Source organism: Ostrea edulis, chromosome 3 (assembly GCF_947568905.1).
Source record: "Ostrea edulis chromosome 3, xbOstEdul1.1, whole genome shotgun sequence".
In the NCBI taxonomy this organism is placed as follows: Eukaryota; Metazoa; Mollusca; class Bivalvia; order Ostreida; family Ostreidae; genus Ostrea; species Ostrea edulis.
In genome coordinates this window covers 3,590,458-3,611,609 of record NC_079166.1, presented here as the reverse complement: position 1 = coordinate 3,611,609, position 21,152 = coordinate 3,590,458, and the positions used below count along the sequence as shown (strand labels likewise).

The 21,152-nt window shown below is 34.0% G+C and overlaps 1 protein-coding gene across 4 annotated transcripts; it reads left to right on the top strand.

Annotated features, from left to right (window-relative positions):
- The first annotated feature begins 1,208 nt into the window (after positions 1-1,208).
- Positions 1,209-19,507, top strand: LOC125673565 (midkine-A-like). Of its 4 annotated transcripts, none has more exons than XM_048910178.2 (6): positions 1,209-1,277; positions 6,847-7,065; positions 10,870-10,967; positions 11,348-11,488; positions 12,719-12,859; positions 18,058-19,507. In XM_048910178.2, the coding sequence occupies exons 3-6, from the start codon at positions 10,871-10,873 to the stop codon at positions 18,219-18,221; spliced, it is 543 nt and encodes a 180-aa protein (XP_048766135.2). In that variant the 5' UTR covers positions 1,209-1,277; positions 6,847-7,065; position 10,870; the 3' UTR covers positions 18,222-19,507. The 4 variants fall into 4 exon arrangements, with proteins under 4 accessions (XP_048766135.2, XP_048766136.2, XP_056015745.1 ...); XM_048910179.2 differs by having other exon boundaries at positions 1,235-1,277; positions 6,847-7,061; XM_056159770.1 differs by lacking the exon at positions 12,719-12,859 and having other exon boundaries at positions 1,235-1,277; positions 6,847-7,061.
- Positions 19,508-21,152: the final 1,645 nt, after the last annotated feature.

Sequence of the window (21,152 nt, the reverse complement as noted above, 5' to 3'; positions counted from 1 at the left end):
TATCGAAGATTAGGGGGAGGGGGGTATAACTTTGAACGGTGAATGGTAGGGCTCTTATATTTCATACTAGTCCGAGATTATTTTGACTCTTACCCCCGCTTTTATATTGTGACATGTGCGGGGGAGAGTCAGAGCGGACTCCATATTGAAAAGTGGGAATTCAGCGACACCAGCTGGTGTCGCTGCTTTACCTACCTCTTACAACATTTATTTCGCGGGTCTGTCTTCCAAGACAGGAGGATTCAGTTATCGGAAGCTTATTTTCCCCCGCACATGTCACAATATGAAAGCGGAGGGGGGGGGGGGGGGGGTAAGAAGAGTCTAGGGAATCTCGGATTAATATCGTGCTTGCATACCTTTCTTTTGATAACAAAGTTTTAGACTTCGTTACCTTTACCATAAAGCGTTTCTTCGTTATTTGTTGCCACCCCCCCCCCCCCCCCCCGGGTGGGGGGGGGGGGGGCATAGTGTTTCGAAAACGCATCTTCTTTTTACTTATCTTTTTTAATTCACCCGTACGGGTCAACTATAGATATCAATGTTATTTATATATTTTGAGCGTACGCGAAGTAAAATTTAATTGCGCTTCTGTGTGAACGAGGCATAACTTTTTACAAGAACATTTTGAAAAGATTTTTTTTACAAAAACGTTTTAGAAATAACTTTTTACAATACCAATAATTATTTTAGAAATTATTTTTTAAAGAAAAATAACTTTAAAGAAATCAGAATAGGAAACAAAAATGAAGTGTGAACAGAAACAAAAATGTTTAAAATGAAATAGTGAAAACAAAAATATGAATTTAAAACTAGAATTATGCATGTATATGAAAAACGAATCTCACCGAGATTAACGTCACATGTACCACAGACCACAGTGTGCAGGCAACTTCAGACAGGCACACACACACACACACACACACACCCTAACATTGGTACTATGACCATTTTTGAACACATTTTTTTTTTCAATTCTGTTTACAATCAGCCCATCCCTTTTAATTACTTTGAACTTCATAACCGATTGCTTACATGTAAAACCCATTTATCAGTTTCCGTGATTCTATGTTTTTTGCACATCTACCCTAGACATGATCAGCACGGGAATGTCTGATGTTGATTCAATATTAAAATTAGATTCTTTGATACGTTAACGACTTGCTATATTCGCTCGGGCATGACATTCCATATATATGAATTGTAAAGGGCGCTAAATATTACTAATTAGAGGGACTCCGGACTGATCAAAAGCATGAGAACGGTGTTCTACATTTATTGTAAGTTTCTTAGGCTAGCTACAATAAGCCTTTGTAGTTTTTGAGAATCGGACGACACCAAAAGTTCGGAAAACTTATGCGAAGGAAATATGATTTGATAAGGTTATGTCACAGCGGTTTGCTGCTCCCGTTCAACAGAGGTGAGAACAGTTTAATACAGTGTACATGTATATAAACGGAAGTAAGCCCCGTGGTTCCGTTTAACGTTGAAAAATGTTCACTAAATTATAATAGACTGCGAAGCCTTTCACGGCCCTAAGGGCCGTGAGAGGGAGCTCTCCCTATAGGTAACACGTATATACATGTTTAAAAGGAAAATATAGAAAACTAATGAAAAATTAAATCATACCTATGGAACTTGAAAATTTTGGTCCCAATGGCGTCGATTCGAATACTATCGCGTGGACATGTATTTCTCCATTTTGAATCTCGTGTACCCATGTTCACGTCGTTCTGAGATGTTAGCATGTAAATCTTATTTTCTTAATTATATATAATGACTACTCGATTAACAACGTTTCCTATGTTTGTGTATTTGTTAAACACCGACGCTGAATATGACGTCACAATGCACTGTTTACATCAGTTGCATAGAGTTTCCCTCATTCAATGAATAGGCGGATCAAAAATGTCTACAGTTAGAATACTTTGATTGATCTCTGTCCTCACACGTTAGATGCTAATATTTCGGGATATTTTTGTCCTGTTATGGATCTAGATACTAATTAAGGCCAATATTTTTTGCTTCGCCCTCAAACACGGTCACGCCGTAAGACATATTATTATGTGCTTGAGAATAATACTTATAGATAAGTCTAACTACAGAACACAATTTTGTCTGTAATCAGTTGTCATGGTGATATATTTGTCTGTAATCAGTTGTAATGGTGATATATTTGTCTGTAATCAGTTGTAATGGTGATATATTTGTCTGTAATCAGTTGTCATGGTGATATATTTGTCTGTAATCAGTTGTCATGGTGATATATTTGTCTGTAATCAGTTGTCATGGTGATATATTTGTCTGTAATCAGTTGTCATGGTGATATATTTGTCTGTAATCAGTTGTAATGGTGATATATTTGTCTGTAATCAGTTGTCATGGTGCTATATTTGTCTGTAATCAGTTGTCATGGTGATATATTTGTCTGTAATCAGTTGTAATGGTGATATATTTGTCTGTAATCAGTTGTAATGGTGATATATTTGTCTGTAATCAGTTGTCATGGTGCTATATTTGTCTGTAATCAGTTGTCATGGTGATATATTTGTCTGTAATCAGTTGTAATGGTGATATATTTGTCTGTAATCAGTTGTAATGGTGATATATTTAAAAATTCCACTGCATTATCAGCTGATAAAAGTTTAAAATTTGTATTTATTTCAATTTATTAGGGTTAAAACTAATAAATTAGACTATCAACTGATCAAATAAGATATATCATTCACACTTTTTTTAAGATGCGAGGGATACATAAACAAAATTATATATCAACATTAGAAAATTGCAATTTTCCTTCAACAGCATTAATAAAATTTAATGTGGAGGAGCGTAAAGAATTCTATGAAATTCAGTTCATTGTTAATATGGAGGAGCATGGAAACCTCTACGAAATTTAATTCATTGTTAATGTGGAGGAGTGTGGAAATCTCTATAAAATTTAGTTCATTGTGAATGTGGAGGAGCATGGAAACCTCTTTAAAATTGAGTTTATCATGTTAATAATGTTGAGGAGTGTGGAAATCTCTATAAAATTGAGTTCATTGTGAATGTGGAGGAGCATGGAAACCTCTTTAAAATTGAGTTTATCATGTTAATAATGTTGAGGAGTGTGGAAATCTCTATAAAATTGAGTTCATTGTTAATGTGGAGGAGCATGGACACCTCTATAAAATTGAGTTCATTGTTAATGTGGAGGAGCATGGAAACCTCTACAAAATTTAGTTCATTGTTAATGTGGAAGAACATGGAAACCTGTACGAAATTGAGTTCATTGTTAATGTGGAAGAGTGTGGAAATCTGTATAAAATTTAGTTCATTGTTAATGTGGAGGAGTGAGACAAAAGTATCAAAAATCGAATCGAGAAGATACTGTATTGTTTCACCCCTAGTATTTATAAGATTAATCATTATTTAATGATAATCTTATAAATACAAACTTAGCTGCAGTAATAATGCCTAGAAAATGTGACAAGAAACTGAATTTTCTGAGATGGTGCTCGAATTTCATTCATGATTTGAGTTTTAATATCTGCCATTCATAACATACGGTCTCCTTTTAAAGGGACTGATTAACGATTTTACCCAAAATTTTGTTTTTCACTATTAATGATCAAAATCTACTGTCTAATGTGTTTGAAAGATTTCACATGAAATTTAAGGTTATACATCATCACAGAAGCTCATTTTAGAGAGTTTATTCTTTGTTTTGTAAACAAAGATTGCGGTATGCTATTGTTTACGAAATTTTCAAAAGAAATGGATATCGATCTAAGTTTATTATATCTTTCACATTTCAAGCATTTTTGGGGTAAAAGGTATCATCTAAAAGTTAAAATTTGTGGCTATGCAAAATTAAGATGCATTATATTACAAAATTAATATTTCACTTGTTTGTTTGTTTACATAAAAAGACTCGAGTCTTTGTTTACATAACACAGATTCAAGGCTAAAATATTGCTTTCATTCTTGCATTCAGAAGGTCAAAATGTTGACTGTCAACATTAAATGAGTTATATTTCTAATGTTTAACATCAAAAATAAAAAATATTTTTATCAAAAATAGTGAACCAGTCCCTTTAATGAGCAAAAACATATTTTTTTTGATAACTTTAATTATTTCACCATCTGTTTGCTCACCTTCGCCGAAATAGGACAAGATCATTCCAGTTCTCCAATAAAAGACTATGGTGTTATCTAGCTAGGCCATTAAAATATAAACCCTGATGCATTCCTTGAAAATTGAGCCACTATGATTGATTCCCGAGTTTCTGTAAATTATGTGACCCTGCAGTAAAGTTGGGTCCACAATTTAGAGGTGACTATGATAATTGATTTTCCAGTAAGTTCTGGTGAATATAATGTGGCCTGTGAACGTAGACATTTTTTTGACCATGTATAATCAGTGCAGTATTACTGATATTTTATTGCCTCTTTCACATCGTAAATCACTTCCGCTGTTACATCCATGGGGGAAGGTACATGTCACTACCTCTGTGTAGGTAACTAGCAGGTTCAAGACCCCGAGTAAACAGAAAGTCATGGACTATGTCCAGAGCTTGACCAATGATGAGACGTGTGGATGTGAATCGGCGTGTATAGACACGTCTGGTGGTCAGTCAATCTTGGATTGCATGGGTAAAACTGGATTGATTGTTTTAGGAAGGAAGATATTAATATATTCTTTTATGATGCGCGATCATCATCATTATTTTGTTTGCAATTAAGATAAACATTACATAGCAGTTATTGTAGAATATATTTATGATTTTGTCCTGCCAATTACTAATACAAGTACATTTTCTTATACACTAGTGTGTGCCTTAAATCCAATGCTCAAGAGGTTTTGGTTTTTTTTTTACAAATCAAACTTTGGAATGTCATCTGTGTAATGGGAAATAACTCTGAAATTTTGTCTTAAAAATAATCTTGCAGAGTTATGTTCTTTATAAAGAAAAAATAAATTGGATTAGGATAAAAGGTACATGTATTTTTATAGTCTATCATGTATAGAGCTCTATAATGTCAGATTACAAATGTATAATCTTTGAGATATGCTTGTGCAGCCATGCATGATATATATGTATTATATGAATGTTTTAGCAAGTGAATTAGGAATGCCCCTTGCATTGGTTGTCAGATTAATAAGCCTGGTGGGGGAAGAAATCTTGGTATGCTAAAGTCCTGGGTTCAAATCATTGTCCACTTCACACACTCTCCTTTCCTGTGAAGATTAAGGGTTTATATCTTTGAGGTTTGAAAACATTTATTATCTTATGACAGCATTTTAAGTTTCATAATGAATTAGAAATTGGTGAAGCAGTAGAAAAGCAAGTTTTACATGTATTTTCTTTTTTTTTCTGACATAAATTTTGTCTGATATATATACCTGGGCCCTTGAGTCTTCATGTCCACTTGATATTAATTAAATTAATTAATGACAGAGAAAACTAGATTCATTCTGGATGAAACCAGTAAAGTGAGAAAGTTTTCCCTCATGGTGAAACTGCACTGAAGTTTGATGACGTTAGATGTCGTAAATAATCATGTAATTACAAATAGAAGATGGAACATTAAGTATTCATGAATGGGTCTAAATTAATACAGCAAGTATTTGTCCTGACTCCTAAGAGGATACAAAGGTTGACGTATATAAATAGTGGATTTAGAAGTGTGCATGTTCTCTATCCCACAAGTAACCTCACTGACACCCAACCTCATAGTGAGGCTGATTTTTTTAAGAGGAGCTAGATTGCATGTTGATTGGATATAAGGAGAAGGGGTGGTGGGGGGTGGGGCGTGTTCTGTGTTATACATAGAGCTATACACACTTTTGAGGGTAAACTGAAATTTAACACTTCATCGTTATAATTTAATTGTTTTGGGTCTGTGTGTCTACACTCTCTCTTCACTAAATTGATACTTAATTACCAAAACTTACAATATGATATATCATTTTTAATCGTCTACCCCGAGTGATACTTTACCAAAACAATGCATGTACATATATATTATATGTCATTTTCAATCATCTACACCGAGTCTTCTGCAAGCTGCAAGAATAGCAGTTTCCCGAATAATGGCTTTTAACTTAAATTGCATGTACAATTGTAAGTTGAATTGATTATTTTAAAGTCGACCATCCTCAAGTGCATTCATTCAATATTTGCTTCAAAGATCATAGTCAGGTGCACCGAATTGCTAAATTTAGTGCATGAATTATTTTGTACAGGAATAAAAAAAAAATTGAATGTCTGATGTGCAGATGTGCATATTCAGCAAAGCTTTTTTTTAGTACAATTAAGAGTACCCTGAAAAGCAAGAGTTTAAGGGGAAAAAATTAAATACAAGGTGTTTTTTTTCGAATTATAATTTTCAGTAGTTTTGTATGATTTTTAATGTTAGGTCCAACACATTGCTGACTAGTTTATTTCATTCTGAAGTTTGATAACTGCAGTATATATTTAAATTGTGAATTGGCATGTATATACATGTTTATATTGATTCATAACTCAGTTGCATATTTCTTATCTTCATTCATGGTTTTAAAGAAATCAAAGCATATCATAACAAGTTTTGTACTTTGGCACTTGATCTCTCAAATATTTACACCGTGACTGTATACATGCATATTGTATCTACTTTTTGACCTTTCTTGTTTATGTTAAACTTTCCATTGTTTTGTGACCTCTTCACTCTTTGTACCATGTAAATCTTTTAATTCGTAAGTAAATTCCTCCATCATGTGATTTCATTAATTTTATGACGTTAGAAATCTCCTATGACATAGATTTGGTTTGTTTTCAAGCAGTGACAATGATCATGCTACAGGGTTATTTTTGTCTGCAGGGAAGGACTTATGGCTGATTCTGTAATCTGATTGGCTCAAAGCTAATTGCATGACCTGCCAATATCATGAGGAGAGTATATATGAATGGAGTGGGGTGATATGGTGCTATCAGAGGGAAAACAGTGAGGGATAAAGTTTCTACTGAAAAACTAGAACAAACTGGTAACGCACCGGCTCGAACCAGACCAACACCTGTCCTGAAAGATACTTAAAAGCAAGTAAGTCAATTTAACAGATGGATTATTTGTATAATGTTATGTGTAGATTAAACATGCTTTTTAAATGATGATAAGATATCTTCCCAGAGATGAGCTTATAAAGCTGCTTTGAAATGTTTAATATTTTCCAATTTAAATGTGGAAATTATGCAGTTAAATTACATGTATTTGAGAGAAATATAAGAAAGAGAAATCAAGTGTAATTGAGAGAGATATTTATTTCTTTATGTTGATACTCAATGACTGGTATGTTATATTTCAACTACCAAACAGGCATAACAGAACAAATGAGAGAGAGAGAGAGAGAGAGAGAGAGAGAGAGAGAGAGAGAGAGAGAGAGAGAGCTTGTGTTATTGATTCACAGATAGAGTTGTCCACTAGAACATATCACTCCCAGCACAGACATGTAAATGATTATAACCTTCAGTAACAGTTGAAATTATTGCATGCATTAGAGTTATGGTGTCTGATTTCAAAATGATACAAATTGACACAGCATAAATGTTTTTTAAAAATTTTAATTTGCACATACAATGAGGAGGATTTCTAAATATTTTTTTTTGTATGAAGCACATTTTTTTTAACCAAATGAAGAAATTATTGAAATATTCAGTGCTATTTGGAAATATATATTGTATATCATATGTACATGTAGGTCATATTTTGATTACAACCCCAGATTCTAAAATTGATACCTATATTGTCTGCAGATCAAATGTATCATGTATTTGATGTATCATCAGTTAAAATTTGTACAATTTTAAAATTGTAATCACTACCATAAACATGTACTGTTTCAATATTGAGGAAGAAACAGCGGTCGGGAGTTAATGATTTTTAAGTTTTGAAACTAAATTGAAAACCATACTGCAATGTTTTACTTTGAATATAAGCAATATATTGCAATATTTTACTTTAAATATTGCGATATATTAATATTGCAGATACATCTACATTAACATTGATAAATTTAAATTTAAATAGAAACTAATAAATGCTGCTATGTTCAAAGGATTTTAAAAGATTTAGTTGACCCCAACAAAATTAAGGGCAAATTCAGTTCAGTGAGATTTGACTTAAGCTCATTATGACACAGTACAGCTATTGATAAAGGAATACCACACACAAATTAAAGAACACATTATTAAGAACACAATATTTCGTTCCGTCGAATGAAATTCCCTATAAATAGATATATAAATTCCAGCGTTGTTGTTTTTGACCTTTTAATAATCGTATAGATTTTTCTTTGGATAATTTTTTTGGAGCATGCTCGATCACTCTCGTGGGAGATTCAGTTGTAATATTTTTTTTGGTCAATTAGGCTAAATACGGTTCATAAGACTGTAATGTAGGATAGCATTATCTATCAAACCAGGGAACGGCAGATTCTGAATTATTCATCGCAGCAGACATTTCCTTGGCCCGCTGGTCGAAGAGATGTTAAAAAACATCACAGTAGAATTTCCTTGGCCCGCTGGTCAGAGAGATGTTAATAATGCATGTACAATGCTCTCAATTCTACCTAATTCAGAGTCATTATATATCAAAATGCTGACATAAGATTCATTGATATTAATGTTTATCATCCATGCTTTCACGCCTTAGATAATTTTATATTTACAACTGCACTCCTTAGAACACATTATGATTGATCAGCTCTGATTGATTGATTTTTTTTTTGGAGGAGAGGGGAAGGGAATATTTTGGAGGGTGAAGGGGATATTTTGGAGGGAGGGGAGAGGATACCTGTAAGCAAAAAAATTTTTTTTACTCTGCTGTAAGACTTCAGCAGACATATGCCTTTGTCCTCCCAATAATTAGTTGGAAACAATATCCACTGGTTAAGAAAATGATGTGGAAGATTATTAGCTTATTGACAGTATGCTTATGTAGCCTTAACGGCAGTGACAAAAGTCATAGGGTACTGTCCACACAGTCAATAACTGTCTGATTATTTTTCATTAGGACACAGACAACATGGGTAATTGGTTGACCGCCTGCCCTTTGATGGAGTATTGAACATAGGTCAACATTTCTATAACAGAGAGACACATGTGACATATTCTCCCAAATGATTCAAGCTCTTTTATCTTTTTTTTTTGTCAATCTCAAGCAATCTACATTGCTAATGGATATATTAAAGATCATATGTGAGTTCCTTAGATGAAAATTTTCAGCAGATATAAAGAAGAATCTGAACACTAAAATAGATAACAGATTAAGAATTGAAAGAAGGCAAGCCAAGTCGTAGTCAAAATATTTATTTCGTCCGGTCTTTTAACTTGAATTCATGTCACTGTCATCTGTTTGGTCAAAGTATTAATAGGGTTTCTTTTATTGTAGTAAATGAAGTGTTAGGTTTCCATTATGTTGTATTGACTCAGTCACGGACTGGAAACCGTACCGGCTGGGGGAAGGAGAGACCCGGCTACAGTGCTTAGGTGTACCTTCTGTGTACATTTCTCGTCTGACCGAACTTTTAAGTCACGCCTTCATAACCAAAATTAGGCCTTGTCCAGTTCTGTATTATTAGCCATAAATCAAGCATTACATGTGTGTCAGTTCGTGGTCCTGTTTATGTGTGAAGCATGATTGTAATAAAATTGCCCCCTTGAGAACTATAGCCGGTTTTGTCTGGATCCAATATCAGTACATACTTGTACTTATTATGAGTAATATGAAAACTGCACTGTGTCTTAATCATTAAGAGCTGCGCCTTTTTATGTCTCTAAAATGAGTCATCGACAACCTGCCTGAAAATATTCTTTTGAATTTGATCCATTGATTTTCAATCTTTAAAAGTTATCTTGAAGGAAAGTATTATGCATAAGGACTCTGAGACATTTGTAATGTAATATATGTTGTTCTCGTATTTTGACATTGCCTTAAAGGGACATATCTAAACCTGCTGAAATTGTTGAGGTTGCTAAGACAACCAGGTGTTAGAATCACGCTGGTGATGCTGTGTATCTTTAGGGTGCAAGAAACCAAAGTACATGTGAAAATCAGAAATCTAACTAGACGTGTCAAATTTAATGAGGAATGGGAAAATGTTGTGTGAAATGTCACTAAGAGTATCAAATTTTCTGCCATAAGACCAATAATTATTCAACAAGGACAGCGGTGCACTGCTGCCTGTAAGGGAGAAATTTTGTTATGAAAAAGCTCTTTGTGGTGTGAAAATTGACCACAGTACATTAGTGTAAGTATACTTATAGGGAAACAGGGTGAAGAGGAGGTCAGGAGAAATAGATACAGGGGAAAAAATCATTTGTGTTAAACACATGCTGGGCTATGATATTTTGTAGTGATGTCACACTCTGTATTGTCGAGATTTATGTAAATATTTCTATGACTATCATATTCATTACATGGTTTACAGTAACAGAATTTGTTGAATTTATATAAATACAATGTTCTCACTGTTACTTGTATATGCCGGGCATGAGGAAAAGTTTAAGATACACTGATTTTTACTACGGATTACCCCGTTTACCTGATCAAAATATAGGGCTCATATGGCAGGTGTGACCAGTCGACAGGGGATGCTTACTCCTCGTAGGCACCTGATTCCACCTCTGATATGTCCAGGGGTCTGTTTTTGCCCAAATCTATTTTGTATTCCTTGTACGAGTTATGAGATTGATAGCTGTTCGTTATCTTCACCTTTCATTCTAGATTTTGACTGACAGTAATGTTTCACTCTCTGGTTAGCAATATGACATTATAACTCGTAACCCTCACTGCAGTAGCTTGGTATTGAATTGTATTCCTTTTGAGTGGTTTTTCCCCTTTTTTCAGGATGAACAATAAGATCGTAGTTGTACTAGTAGTAGTGTTATTGGCGGTGTCCCTCACAGAGGCGCGGCGAAGGAAGAACAAGGCCAACAGGAACCCAGGTAAATAAATTGTCATGTTCGCGGGAATCCAGCATCGATGTGTTCAGAAGAATTACTCTTTTACAATTTTATTTTCCATTGTAACAAAAATCACCTTCAAACACAGCCTGTTTATGAAATTTAGAAATTTGCATTCTGCAGACCTATTTTAAAAACAAATTGAATCAGACATGCATAATTTAGGCTTTGTTTAAGGGATAGAAAAACCTGCTATGATATATTTTTCTTGATATCTACAGACAGATGTATATACATGTATAAACATTATATTTATCTTGATATCTACAGACAGATATGTATATATAAACATTATATTTAATATCTTGATATCTACAGACAGATATGTATATATAAACATAATATTTTCTTGATACCTACAGACAGATGTATATATAAAAGAGACAAAAGTGCAGGGAAACCTGAGTGCATAAAGGGCAGCATGAATTTCACCATGAAGCTTAAATCTGGAGCAGCAAACTGCACGGAGACCATGACAAAGGTCAAAAATTGTAGAAACAAGGGTAGGTACTCGGGACGAAGACTTGGGGAAAATAAAATTTGAAGGACATGCAATGTCATGGAGTCTAGAAACATGCAATCTTGTTTTTAATGCTGCTTTGTCTGTTGCTTTCGTTTTTTATGTCAACATAATAATCATAGAACATGTACATTAGCGCATTCTGCTTGGGGGGTGGGGGTTGATTGACAATTTCATGGATTTTGAAAACAAACAACCTCTTTTCAATGCTGTTTTGTCTTTTGCTGTCGTTTTTGATGTCAGCAGAATTTATTATAGTACACATACTACTTGGAAAAGATATTTTTTCTTGTAAATTTGATGAAAGGTATAGTCGCTCATTTCTGTAGATGTGTGATAGAGTAACAGTTTTAGAGAAAAACCCAGTGTCAGACATTTTGTAGATTATGTTTGATAGAGTAACAGTTTTAGAGAAAAACCCAGTGTCAGACATTTTGTAGATTATGTGTGATAGAGTAACAGTTTTAGAGAAAAACCCAGTGTCAGACATTTTGTAGATTATGTTTGATAGAGTAACAGTTTTAGAGAAAAACCCAGTGTCAGACATTTTGTAGATTATGTTTGATAGAGTAACAGTTTTAGAGAAAAACCCAGTGTCAGACATTTTGTAGATTATGTTTGATAGAGTAACAGTTTTAGAGAAAAACCCAGTGTCAGAGATTTTGTAGATTATGTTTGTACAGCTGAACTTCGGTATCTTGAACACAGATATCTCAAATACCATGTATATATCGAAGTGACTCGGAAGTCCCAACCACTTAATTACTCTTGATATCGTGAATCCTCAGATATCTCAAATACCATGTATATATCGAAGTGACTCGGAAGTCCCAACCACTTCATTACTCTTGATATCGTGAATCCTCAGATATCTCAAATACCATGTATATATCGAAGTGACTCGGAAGTCCCAACCACTTAATTACTCTTGATATCGTGAATCCTCAGATATCTCAAATACCATGTATATATCGAAGCGATTCGGAAGTCCCAACCACTTCATTACTCTTGATATCGTGAATCCTCAGAATTATCTCAAAGTTTTTCTTGGTCCTATTGAGTTCAAGATAACAAGGTTTGACTGTATTTCTTATATATACATGTATATGCCTAAGCTCTTCCTTTTGTGAAGCTATAAGAAAATTTGTAGCATCAAGCACCAATAATTCAATGAAATAAAACCCACCCTAATTTCCCCCTCATTATCTCTCAGATTGCAAATATAAAGTTGTCAGCATGGAGTGCAACCAGGTGACGAATAAAATGGTGAAAACCATGCAACTGAAAGAGGGAGGGGACGAGACCAAGTGTGAGAAAACCATCACTGTAGAAAAGAGGCGATGCAAGAATAATGGTAGGTAGATTTCCGTAGAGTAATTAAGTTAAAGAGATTAGTAAAGGTCATTTTGTTCCAATTTGTTTTTGAAAGAATTCAAATAAGTCCAAATTACTCATACAAATCATTTCCTGTAAAAATAATAATTGTATGCATTTATTTCCTAGTTTTAAACAATTATAATCTTCAAAATATGTCCCCTGAATTTTTGCTTCCTGGACAAAAATTCAATCTGCTATACAAGTTGGTTCCTAGTGAAACTTTTGACAGACATGCAGTGATTTCAAAGTCGAAAATATAAAATTCATATATTTTTTTAGAATTATATTAGAAAGAATAAGATGATTTGGGTTGAGAAATTTCACCAAAATGAGCTTTATTATATCCTGTTATATTATCTCTTGTACATTTATAGTGAAATACAGAAAAACATAACTATACTGTAGCACTATAGGGACATCCGAGTCTGCTTCATCATTTAAATATCTCTTGTGGCGTGGGGGGGGGGGGGGGTGTTGAAAGTTGTAGGAATTCATTATAAGTGTGTTTATTGTATCGCTGTTCTGCTGTATAGAGAGACACGATTCTACCTGAACAAGGTTAGAGGTTGCATTTCCTGTAGATGATCCAGACTTACCAAAAGGAGGCAGGGGGGGGGGGGGGGGGGGGGGTGAAAGTCAAGTCAAAATACTCAGCCATCTTGGGTGCCAAATCTGGCTGGAGTTTTCATTTATAGATATGCTAGTGATGCCTTGTAAATTTGTGGCGAAAAGTGGAAGGGGGGGGGGGGGAGGCTGGGCCTCCCCCTCTGAATCTTCACTGATTTCGAATACATTTTCAAAAAGATTAGAGTAAATACATACTCTTGGTCTTTCTATAGGAAATGTTCACTTCTGCTGGATATATTACATGTACAAAAATAAATTTAAAAAAAAACAAAACAAAAAAAACAAAAATCCCATCCTTACTTCCGAGACTAAACGTCACATTTCTGAGCATGGCCGATTTATACATTGTGATTGTAATTGATATATATGTGTTGGATGCTTATAAGTATCCAACCAAATCTCAAAGGATTATTCCTTAAGTGGAAAAATGATGAGTAATAGTAAGAAGGCAGTATGCAGCGTCCTGTCAGACCAAGTAATTGTGTACAGGCCAAAATCTAAAGTGTCATGAGGTTAAATACCATACCACCAGGGACTTAAACGGAGGAATGACTTTATATGTAGATTTTGTTCACATCTGTATGGTTTTCCATTGTGGTCTCTGGTAACCATGCATTGTGAAATTCTCTAAAGGATTAATGTTTGAATAGATGTTGGACATTCCCAGTATGGCAGAATCACCCCAAAATATAACGACCTTTTAAAGGTCAGACTGACACCCCGAGTCTGATATACATGGCCAGTCGTGTGGGTTTCCACCTGATAAGCCGTAAAGCTTTGTTAGCATTAAGTCCGCGTGTACAATAGGTGCACTACGTGTTTGTCTGTGAAGGGATTGTAAGTGTGTTGACAGTGCAGTATTGATCTGAGATCCTAGCTACTGCAAACGTTGTAGAAAGCTTATCGGGGAGAAGTAAGGGCTCCCAGATTTTTATGAATGTAGTCTCACTTTTGTGTTGTGCCGGCTATCTTGATATGATTCATTGATCAATAACTAGAACTAGTTTGGAGAACCTTAAAAAAAAATATGTCTATCAAATTTTCAATTTTAAATTTGCATTAAAAAGTTACTAGAAAAAATACTTTCTCTTTTGGACTCGTACATATCAGTGAAATTTCAAAATTTACTTTTTCGACTTGATAAGATTTACAACATAATGAAGTACTGTATAAGCCTAATAATTAAATATACAAATATAATTCATGTTGATAGGACATAAATTGGAAATTCTCTGGTTCTTCATAAATAAATAATGATGGAAGCCTGCAGTTGAACTCACTCTGTCCCCTGTATCAATACCATGTAAGATTACAATCAGATTTTCAGTCTCGAATACTGATTATCACAGATCAACAGTAAATAAAATGAGTTTAGTTAAGGTGGCATGTTACACCTTTTGTAAGAGTTTATCGAATCAGCACAACATGATTTAATCATGAAAGATATGATCTGTGATAAGTACATAATTATGTCAAAAAGAGAAAAAAATATGCATTTTTGGAGGGGGGGGGGGGGGGGGGGGGAAACAACCCCATGATTTTCAAAAAAAGTATTGCAGTATATAACTCTATAGATTCAGACAGTGGCAGATTTGAATTCGGTATCTGTGGGTCAATAATCTGATACCTTATTTACTGAGCTACGTAGATAGACAAACAAAGCAATCAACACAAGCAATTTTACAAGACGTATGAATCACCATCTTGTGACATAGTGTCATGAAATATATATAAGTCTGGATGTAGTGAGCTACCTTATGATAATATGCTTTGAAATTTTGTCTGAAGAATTTTGAAATAAATTTACACCAAGTACATATATTGTATGTGCATGTATAAACTAAATCGTCAAGCAGACACATAAAAGTAATATATGTTGCAGATTGTCTTGAGAGGGTCTGGCAGTGATAAAGAGAAAAACATATATTGTATACATGTATATAAACTAAATTGTCAAGCCAGTGATTTTTCAACATTTTGGTCAAATTGGGAAAACCTATATTATTGTAAACATGCTAAATATATTATATCAAACAAGAATTCAAACACAAATTGATGTCATTCTTCTTTTATTTAACTTTCTTTTCTTTAAGCTGTTAAAATTTTCGACTATTCTTTCTAAATCATCCAAAATTGATGCGTTTTTGTCATGTCGTACATAAACTATTCACATTGAACTTAGTTTTTAACAAATATATTTTTCACCAGTTTTTATTATTTGGAAAAGTGCAAGCTAAATTGGGGAAAAAATGGTAATTTTTGGGAGGGGAAAGGGTCGATATTCAGACCTAAAATGGGTCTTAAAAAATCACTGCAAGCAGATGCATAAAAGTAATATATGTTGCAAATATTTGATTGTCTTGAGAAGGTCTGGTAGTGATAAAAACTCCTTGTGCTATCTGCGTTCTCTATGTTCCACGAGGGGTGATGAATAAGTTTGAAGATGGCACTGAATCATGGCAGTAGCAAAGAGGTTTAATGACTAAGATGGGCTTTCAATGGAAAACTTTCACTCAAATTTCCCTGCAGCTAATAAACAAAAGTTTCTGTATCGTGTATGTGTGCAGTAGGGAGTGTTTTATAGTCATCGTAAATATTTAAATTTAATGATAGCTAGCATGATCTGCATGTTCTCTGCAGAGACTGGCTGGTGGTTTGGCATCAGATTATATGCTTCATGTAAAATCTTGAGAGAAACTTAGATTTCATGTTTAAAGTATAACTATTTTATATCTTATTAAAGTTTGATGCACCAAATGTATTTGTAATGGACTGAAACCATCTGGGTATTGGAAACTGTGAAATTCATGATCAACATGAAGAATAGCACTTTTTGATAGGAAATTATGGGTAAAAGAAAAAACAAGTCGGAATATATGCCATATACACAGCCCCCATTTTGAGACCTCATCACAGACAAAAATATAGATCTTTATTTAGCAGTACGGAGCATGCCTATCTCAAAAGAACATATAACATATATTCCAAGTTCACATAAAGGTCATAACTGGGTTAAAGAATTTTTTAAGATTTCCTGATTTTTGGCCAAAACTTGACAAATTTGAAGCGACTATATTGCTTTAGAGAATATACATTTATCTACCTCTCAAACTAACTTTATTTGTGCACCTGTATCAACTGCAGAACTTTAATATAAAAATGGGCAAATGTGTGTGTACGTGTTTTCCGAAGCAAAATTTATATATGAATTTTTAAAAAGATATAAATTTTTTTTGAAACCCTAAATTAATCTATGACAACCTTGAGGTGTAAATTCTACACTTTGGCATCATTGTGAAATAAATGTTTACAAATTGGTTTCAACCTATCATTGGGTCAAATGCTGTCTGATGTGTTTCATACCGATTGTTAGGCCGTTCTTGGCACACTGATTTTGACTATGGATAACTCTGTTTACCAGATCAGGATATAGGGCTCACAGTGGGTGTGACCGGTCGACAGGGGATGCTTACTCCTCCGAGGCACCTGATCCCACCTCTGGTGTGTCCAGGGGTCCGTGTTTGTCCTACTATCTATTTTATATTGCTTATAGGAGTTATGAGATTGATCACTGTGCGTTATCTTTGCCTTTCAAGGTATTACATATACATGTATGTAAATCTCAAATACCGATATCTCGAATACCATGGATATGTCAAAGTGATTCAGAAATCCCAACCATTCATTCTTGAAGTATTTTACCCTCAATATTTTGAATCCTCAGATGTCTTGATGTTTTTTCTCTTAGTTGACCTACCATGTCCTCCTAAGATAAAAGAATTGTATAAATGATATTAATTGTGTCATACCAATTGCTGTTAAGCTGATTTACAGGTATAAAAGGTGAATACTAGCAGTCTGGCGTGGTAGATGAGGTTTATCTATAAGGCATCTCCTCACTTTAACTATTTTCATCTTTAATGGGAACAGAGTTAATTTTCATCTTCTTGTCTCGATCTTTCTGAATATATCATATCCTATAATCAAAGTTTAACTAGTGAAACTGTATCCCTCATTTGCGTAATACCAGACATGATATAAACTTGAACACATCAAGTATCTTGGCTCTTCACCATGAAACAATGTAACTTGAAGTCGCCATGTTTAACCTTTAAATTATCATTAAATTGAGTAATCGCCAGTCTAAATGATCAATTTCCTGGAGAATTTCAACTTTTATTTATTACATTTTATTTTGGAATGCTAGTAATTAGAATTCATCTTGCCGCATCCTCCCATTATTATTTTTCATTGTAAATATTGAATTACTACCCTGAAAATGAAGTTGTTATAACTTTTTATAGTTTTCATTTCAAGCTTAATATCCCAGGCAGATTCACTTGCTTGGCTTTATCATTCAAATGTTACACAATGCGAAATCAATATCGAACTACCCTAGCAATTATTATGGACACTGGCATCTTGTGAAATTCCTAGTGGCACTAGATTCAAAGGCAAAGAACTGGTTATAGAGGACCAGTCTATAAAACTTGAATATGCAATTTTCCCCAGATTATGTTTTTACATGTTGACTTTTTCTTCTTTCAGCTGACAAAGCCGCAAAAAAGGCAGCCCGTAAGGAGAAGAACAAGGCCCGTAAGGCTGCCCGGAAAGCTGCCCGAAAGTCCGCCAAAGGGGCACGAAGAGCCAGGAAGCACAACAAAGGAATGAAAGAAGGTAGCGCTGCTACGCTCCAAGAGCCAACAGCTTGATCACCTCGGTGTTCAGTGCTCATTGGTTCTCGAGAACAAATGTGACTCAATGGCACCATTGAATGTAGTACTTAACAGTTTCTCTCCTCTCCTATACTGCCCATTCAGATCGAGTGTTACTTTCACTCGAACATGAGATTCTACCTTTTGATTGCTTTTAACTTTCGAGGTCAGCTATGGCTTCATTGATACTTACAGATCCAACCCTGCTGAGGGGTAACTGCAGCTTCTGCACCCTGCTGAGGGGTAACTGCAGCTTCTGCATGCAATTTCAATTATTACACAATACAAGCAATTAAAGAGTTGAATTGCTGAAAAAAGAAAAAAATGTGGATCTACAGTTTTTATAAAAAGAAATATGCTAAAAAATTATTTAAATTTTTGTTTTATAAATATTTTTCCCCCCATAAAGGAATATATTGATACGGTTTTGCTATTGCTAGGGAAATGCAAGCACCTGACTAAGCATTAGGTATTAGTGAACTCTCTGTTTATGCTGTAAATGAGGATATATTGTTCATTTGAAGTGTTTGGTCTTATTCTCGGCATAATTTATCTTATTCATCCCATTCACAAACATACTATGTCCCACTTAAGCATGAATTGTACATGTATTTCTATATTGTAGTATCAATGTACATGCATGTATGTTACCTGTAGCTTTTTATATTGCAGAACATGACCAATGTTTGTAAAATGGAGTATATTTATCATTTTGTTTTAATTGTTGTTGAAATGTTAATTTTCAATTTTTCCGAGATTTTTTTTTTTTTAAAGAAAAAAGATTGTAGAGAAAAATGTTAGTGGGCCAACCTATGAACTGTTGGTTTGTGGTATGTGAAGTGACCACCCTGTTTTTTGTTGTTTTTCTTTTGTTGAAATGATAGAATCTAAAAGTAAATTTCCTTACAAGATAAAGAAAATGAAGGTTGGTCAAGATTTTTGTAAAGAAATCCATGATAACTTCATGAAATTGCAATTTCTGTATACATGTGTTGTGATTACAAACCAACAATTTCTAAGGTCTGCCAATGATTTCTTTGTTGGCTGGTGATTAGTGGCTTTTTACTGATTTTAGTTTGACCTGAAGATGTTAATTTTTTCCCCATTTGTATGTCATATAGGAAGCTTTTGAAATGATGATTTTTATGAAGGCAAGAAGTATTTGTGCTGAAAGCTGTTGATAACGACATTTATAATGAATATTGTCATGTTATGTTTAGATCACGTTGTTCATTTCTCTGTGCAGTTTCTTTTCATCAGTCAATAAAGGGAATAAAACTGATTGTGTTGTAGTGTGTAGATTTCCAATCCGGAGGCCTTAAAACAGTTCATTATTTTCTTGACGAGGTTCGTTTCGTAGATGCTGCGTATGCTTTTAACATGTTTTTAGTTTCTTTATCCGTACCTTGATGTACCGGGTCTAAAGCTTAACAAATAAGCAATCATCACAAAATGTATGGGGTAATCATGTGGCTTATTGGGAGTCACATGACAAAAAGAAAGGTTTTTAATTAAAACAAAGGTAATGGTGATTTGCGTTAAACACCAATTGTGTGAAACACTAAACGGGGAGTAAACATTGACAAATGTAAAACATCTTTGATAATTTCTCTGACTGTGCGTTCCTATACATTATTAAAACTTAGTCATTTGAAATGAGAGCAAGTGTTTGCAGCTCTTAATGTCAGAACGACATGTCTTCACAATTTTAAGAACCTAATACATGTATATATGATTTTTATGCCCCCGAGATGGAAGATGGGGGGCATATTGTTTTTGTCCTGTCATTCTGTCATCCTGTCTGAAACTTTAACCTTGTTAATAACTTTTGAATAGTAAGTGCTAGAGCTTTGATATTTCACATGAGTATTCCTTGTGACAAGACCTTTTTGTGGGTACCAACATATTTGACCCTGTGACCTTGGAGTTTGACCTACTTTTTGAAAACTAAACTTGCTAATAACTTTTGAACAGTAACTACTAGAGCTTTAATATTTGATATGAGTATTCCTTGTGACAAGACCTTTCCATGCGTACTAAACCTTTTGACCTTGACATTTGACCTACTTTTAAAAAAATTTGACATTGGTCATAACTTCTAAATGGTAAATATTAGAGCTTTCATATTGCACATGAGCATTTCTTATGACAAGATCTTTCTACTGGTACCAAGATATTTGTCCTTGTGACCTTGGCCATCTTTGGAATTGACCATTATCAGGGGCATTTGTGTTTCACAAACACATCTTGTTTAGAGTTCAGATATTAGGTTGATTGAATGAGATACATGTAATTAAAACAGTTTTGGTAATTAGTACCCAATGTGAAACTATATGATATGTGTAACTTGAAAAATTATTTACTGCATGTACATGTAAAATAATAGATTTAAACTGAACTTATTTTGATATGACTTAATTACTGCAACATTTAGACCCAAAATTAGATAAATTTGTGAAGCTTAATTTGCAAGCTTTGTGTAGTAGTCTTAAGTCACCATACAAAGAAAATACTTTTTTTTCTTTTTTAACAAGGAATTATTTATGAAATTTTTTTAATTTTTAAAAATACAAAAGGGCATATATAAACTGGTGTGCTTTATGCCAGCCTACTTTTTGAAGCACTTTTGCACTTCATGAAAAGTTTGCTAGCATAATACAATTAAACTGTAATAGACTCATGTATTTGAAATTTGTTTCTCATATTTGCATTTTTGTTGGACTATTCCCAGCCATTAAAATAGTCGTACTATATTTATCAAAGGGGTTGGATTATCTAAAATTCCTAAATGAAATCAACTGGATTTAGACTGGGATAAAAAAAAATCACAAAACTTGCATGATAGCTAGCTCCCTTATACAAACTTCAAGTAGATTCAAGTCAAAAGATCAATTCATTTCAAGAATAGGAAGAATATGCATGCAGTAT

Bases quoted from the DNA above. Each gene is read 5' to 3' on its own strand.
- LOC125673565 (XM_048910178.2), top strand. From the start codon at position 10,871: ATGAACAATAAGATCGTAGTTGTACTAGTAGTAGTGTTATTGGCGGTG. The intron at 10,968-11,347 runs GTAAATAAATTG...TGATACCTACAG, and splicing joins CAAGGCCAACAGGAACCCAG to ACAGATGTATATATAAAAGA. The intron at 11,489-12,718 runs GTAGGTACTCGG...ATTATCTCTCAG, and splicing joins CAAAAATTGTAGAAACAAGG to ATTGCAAATATAAAGTTGTC.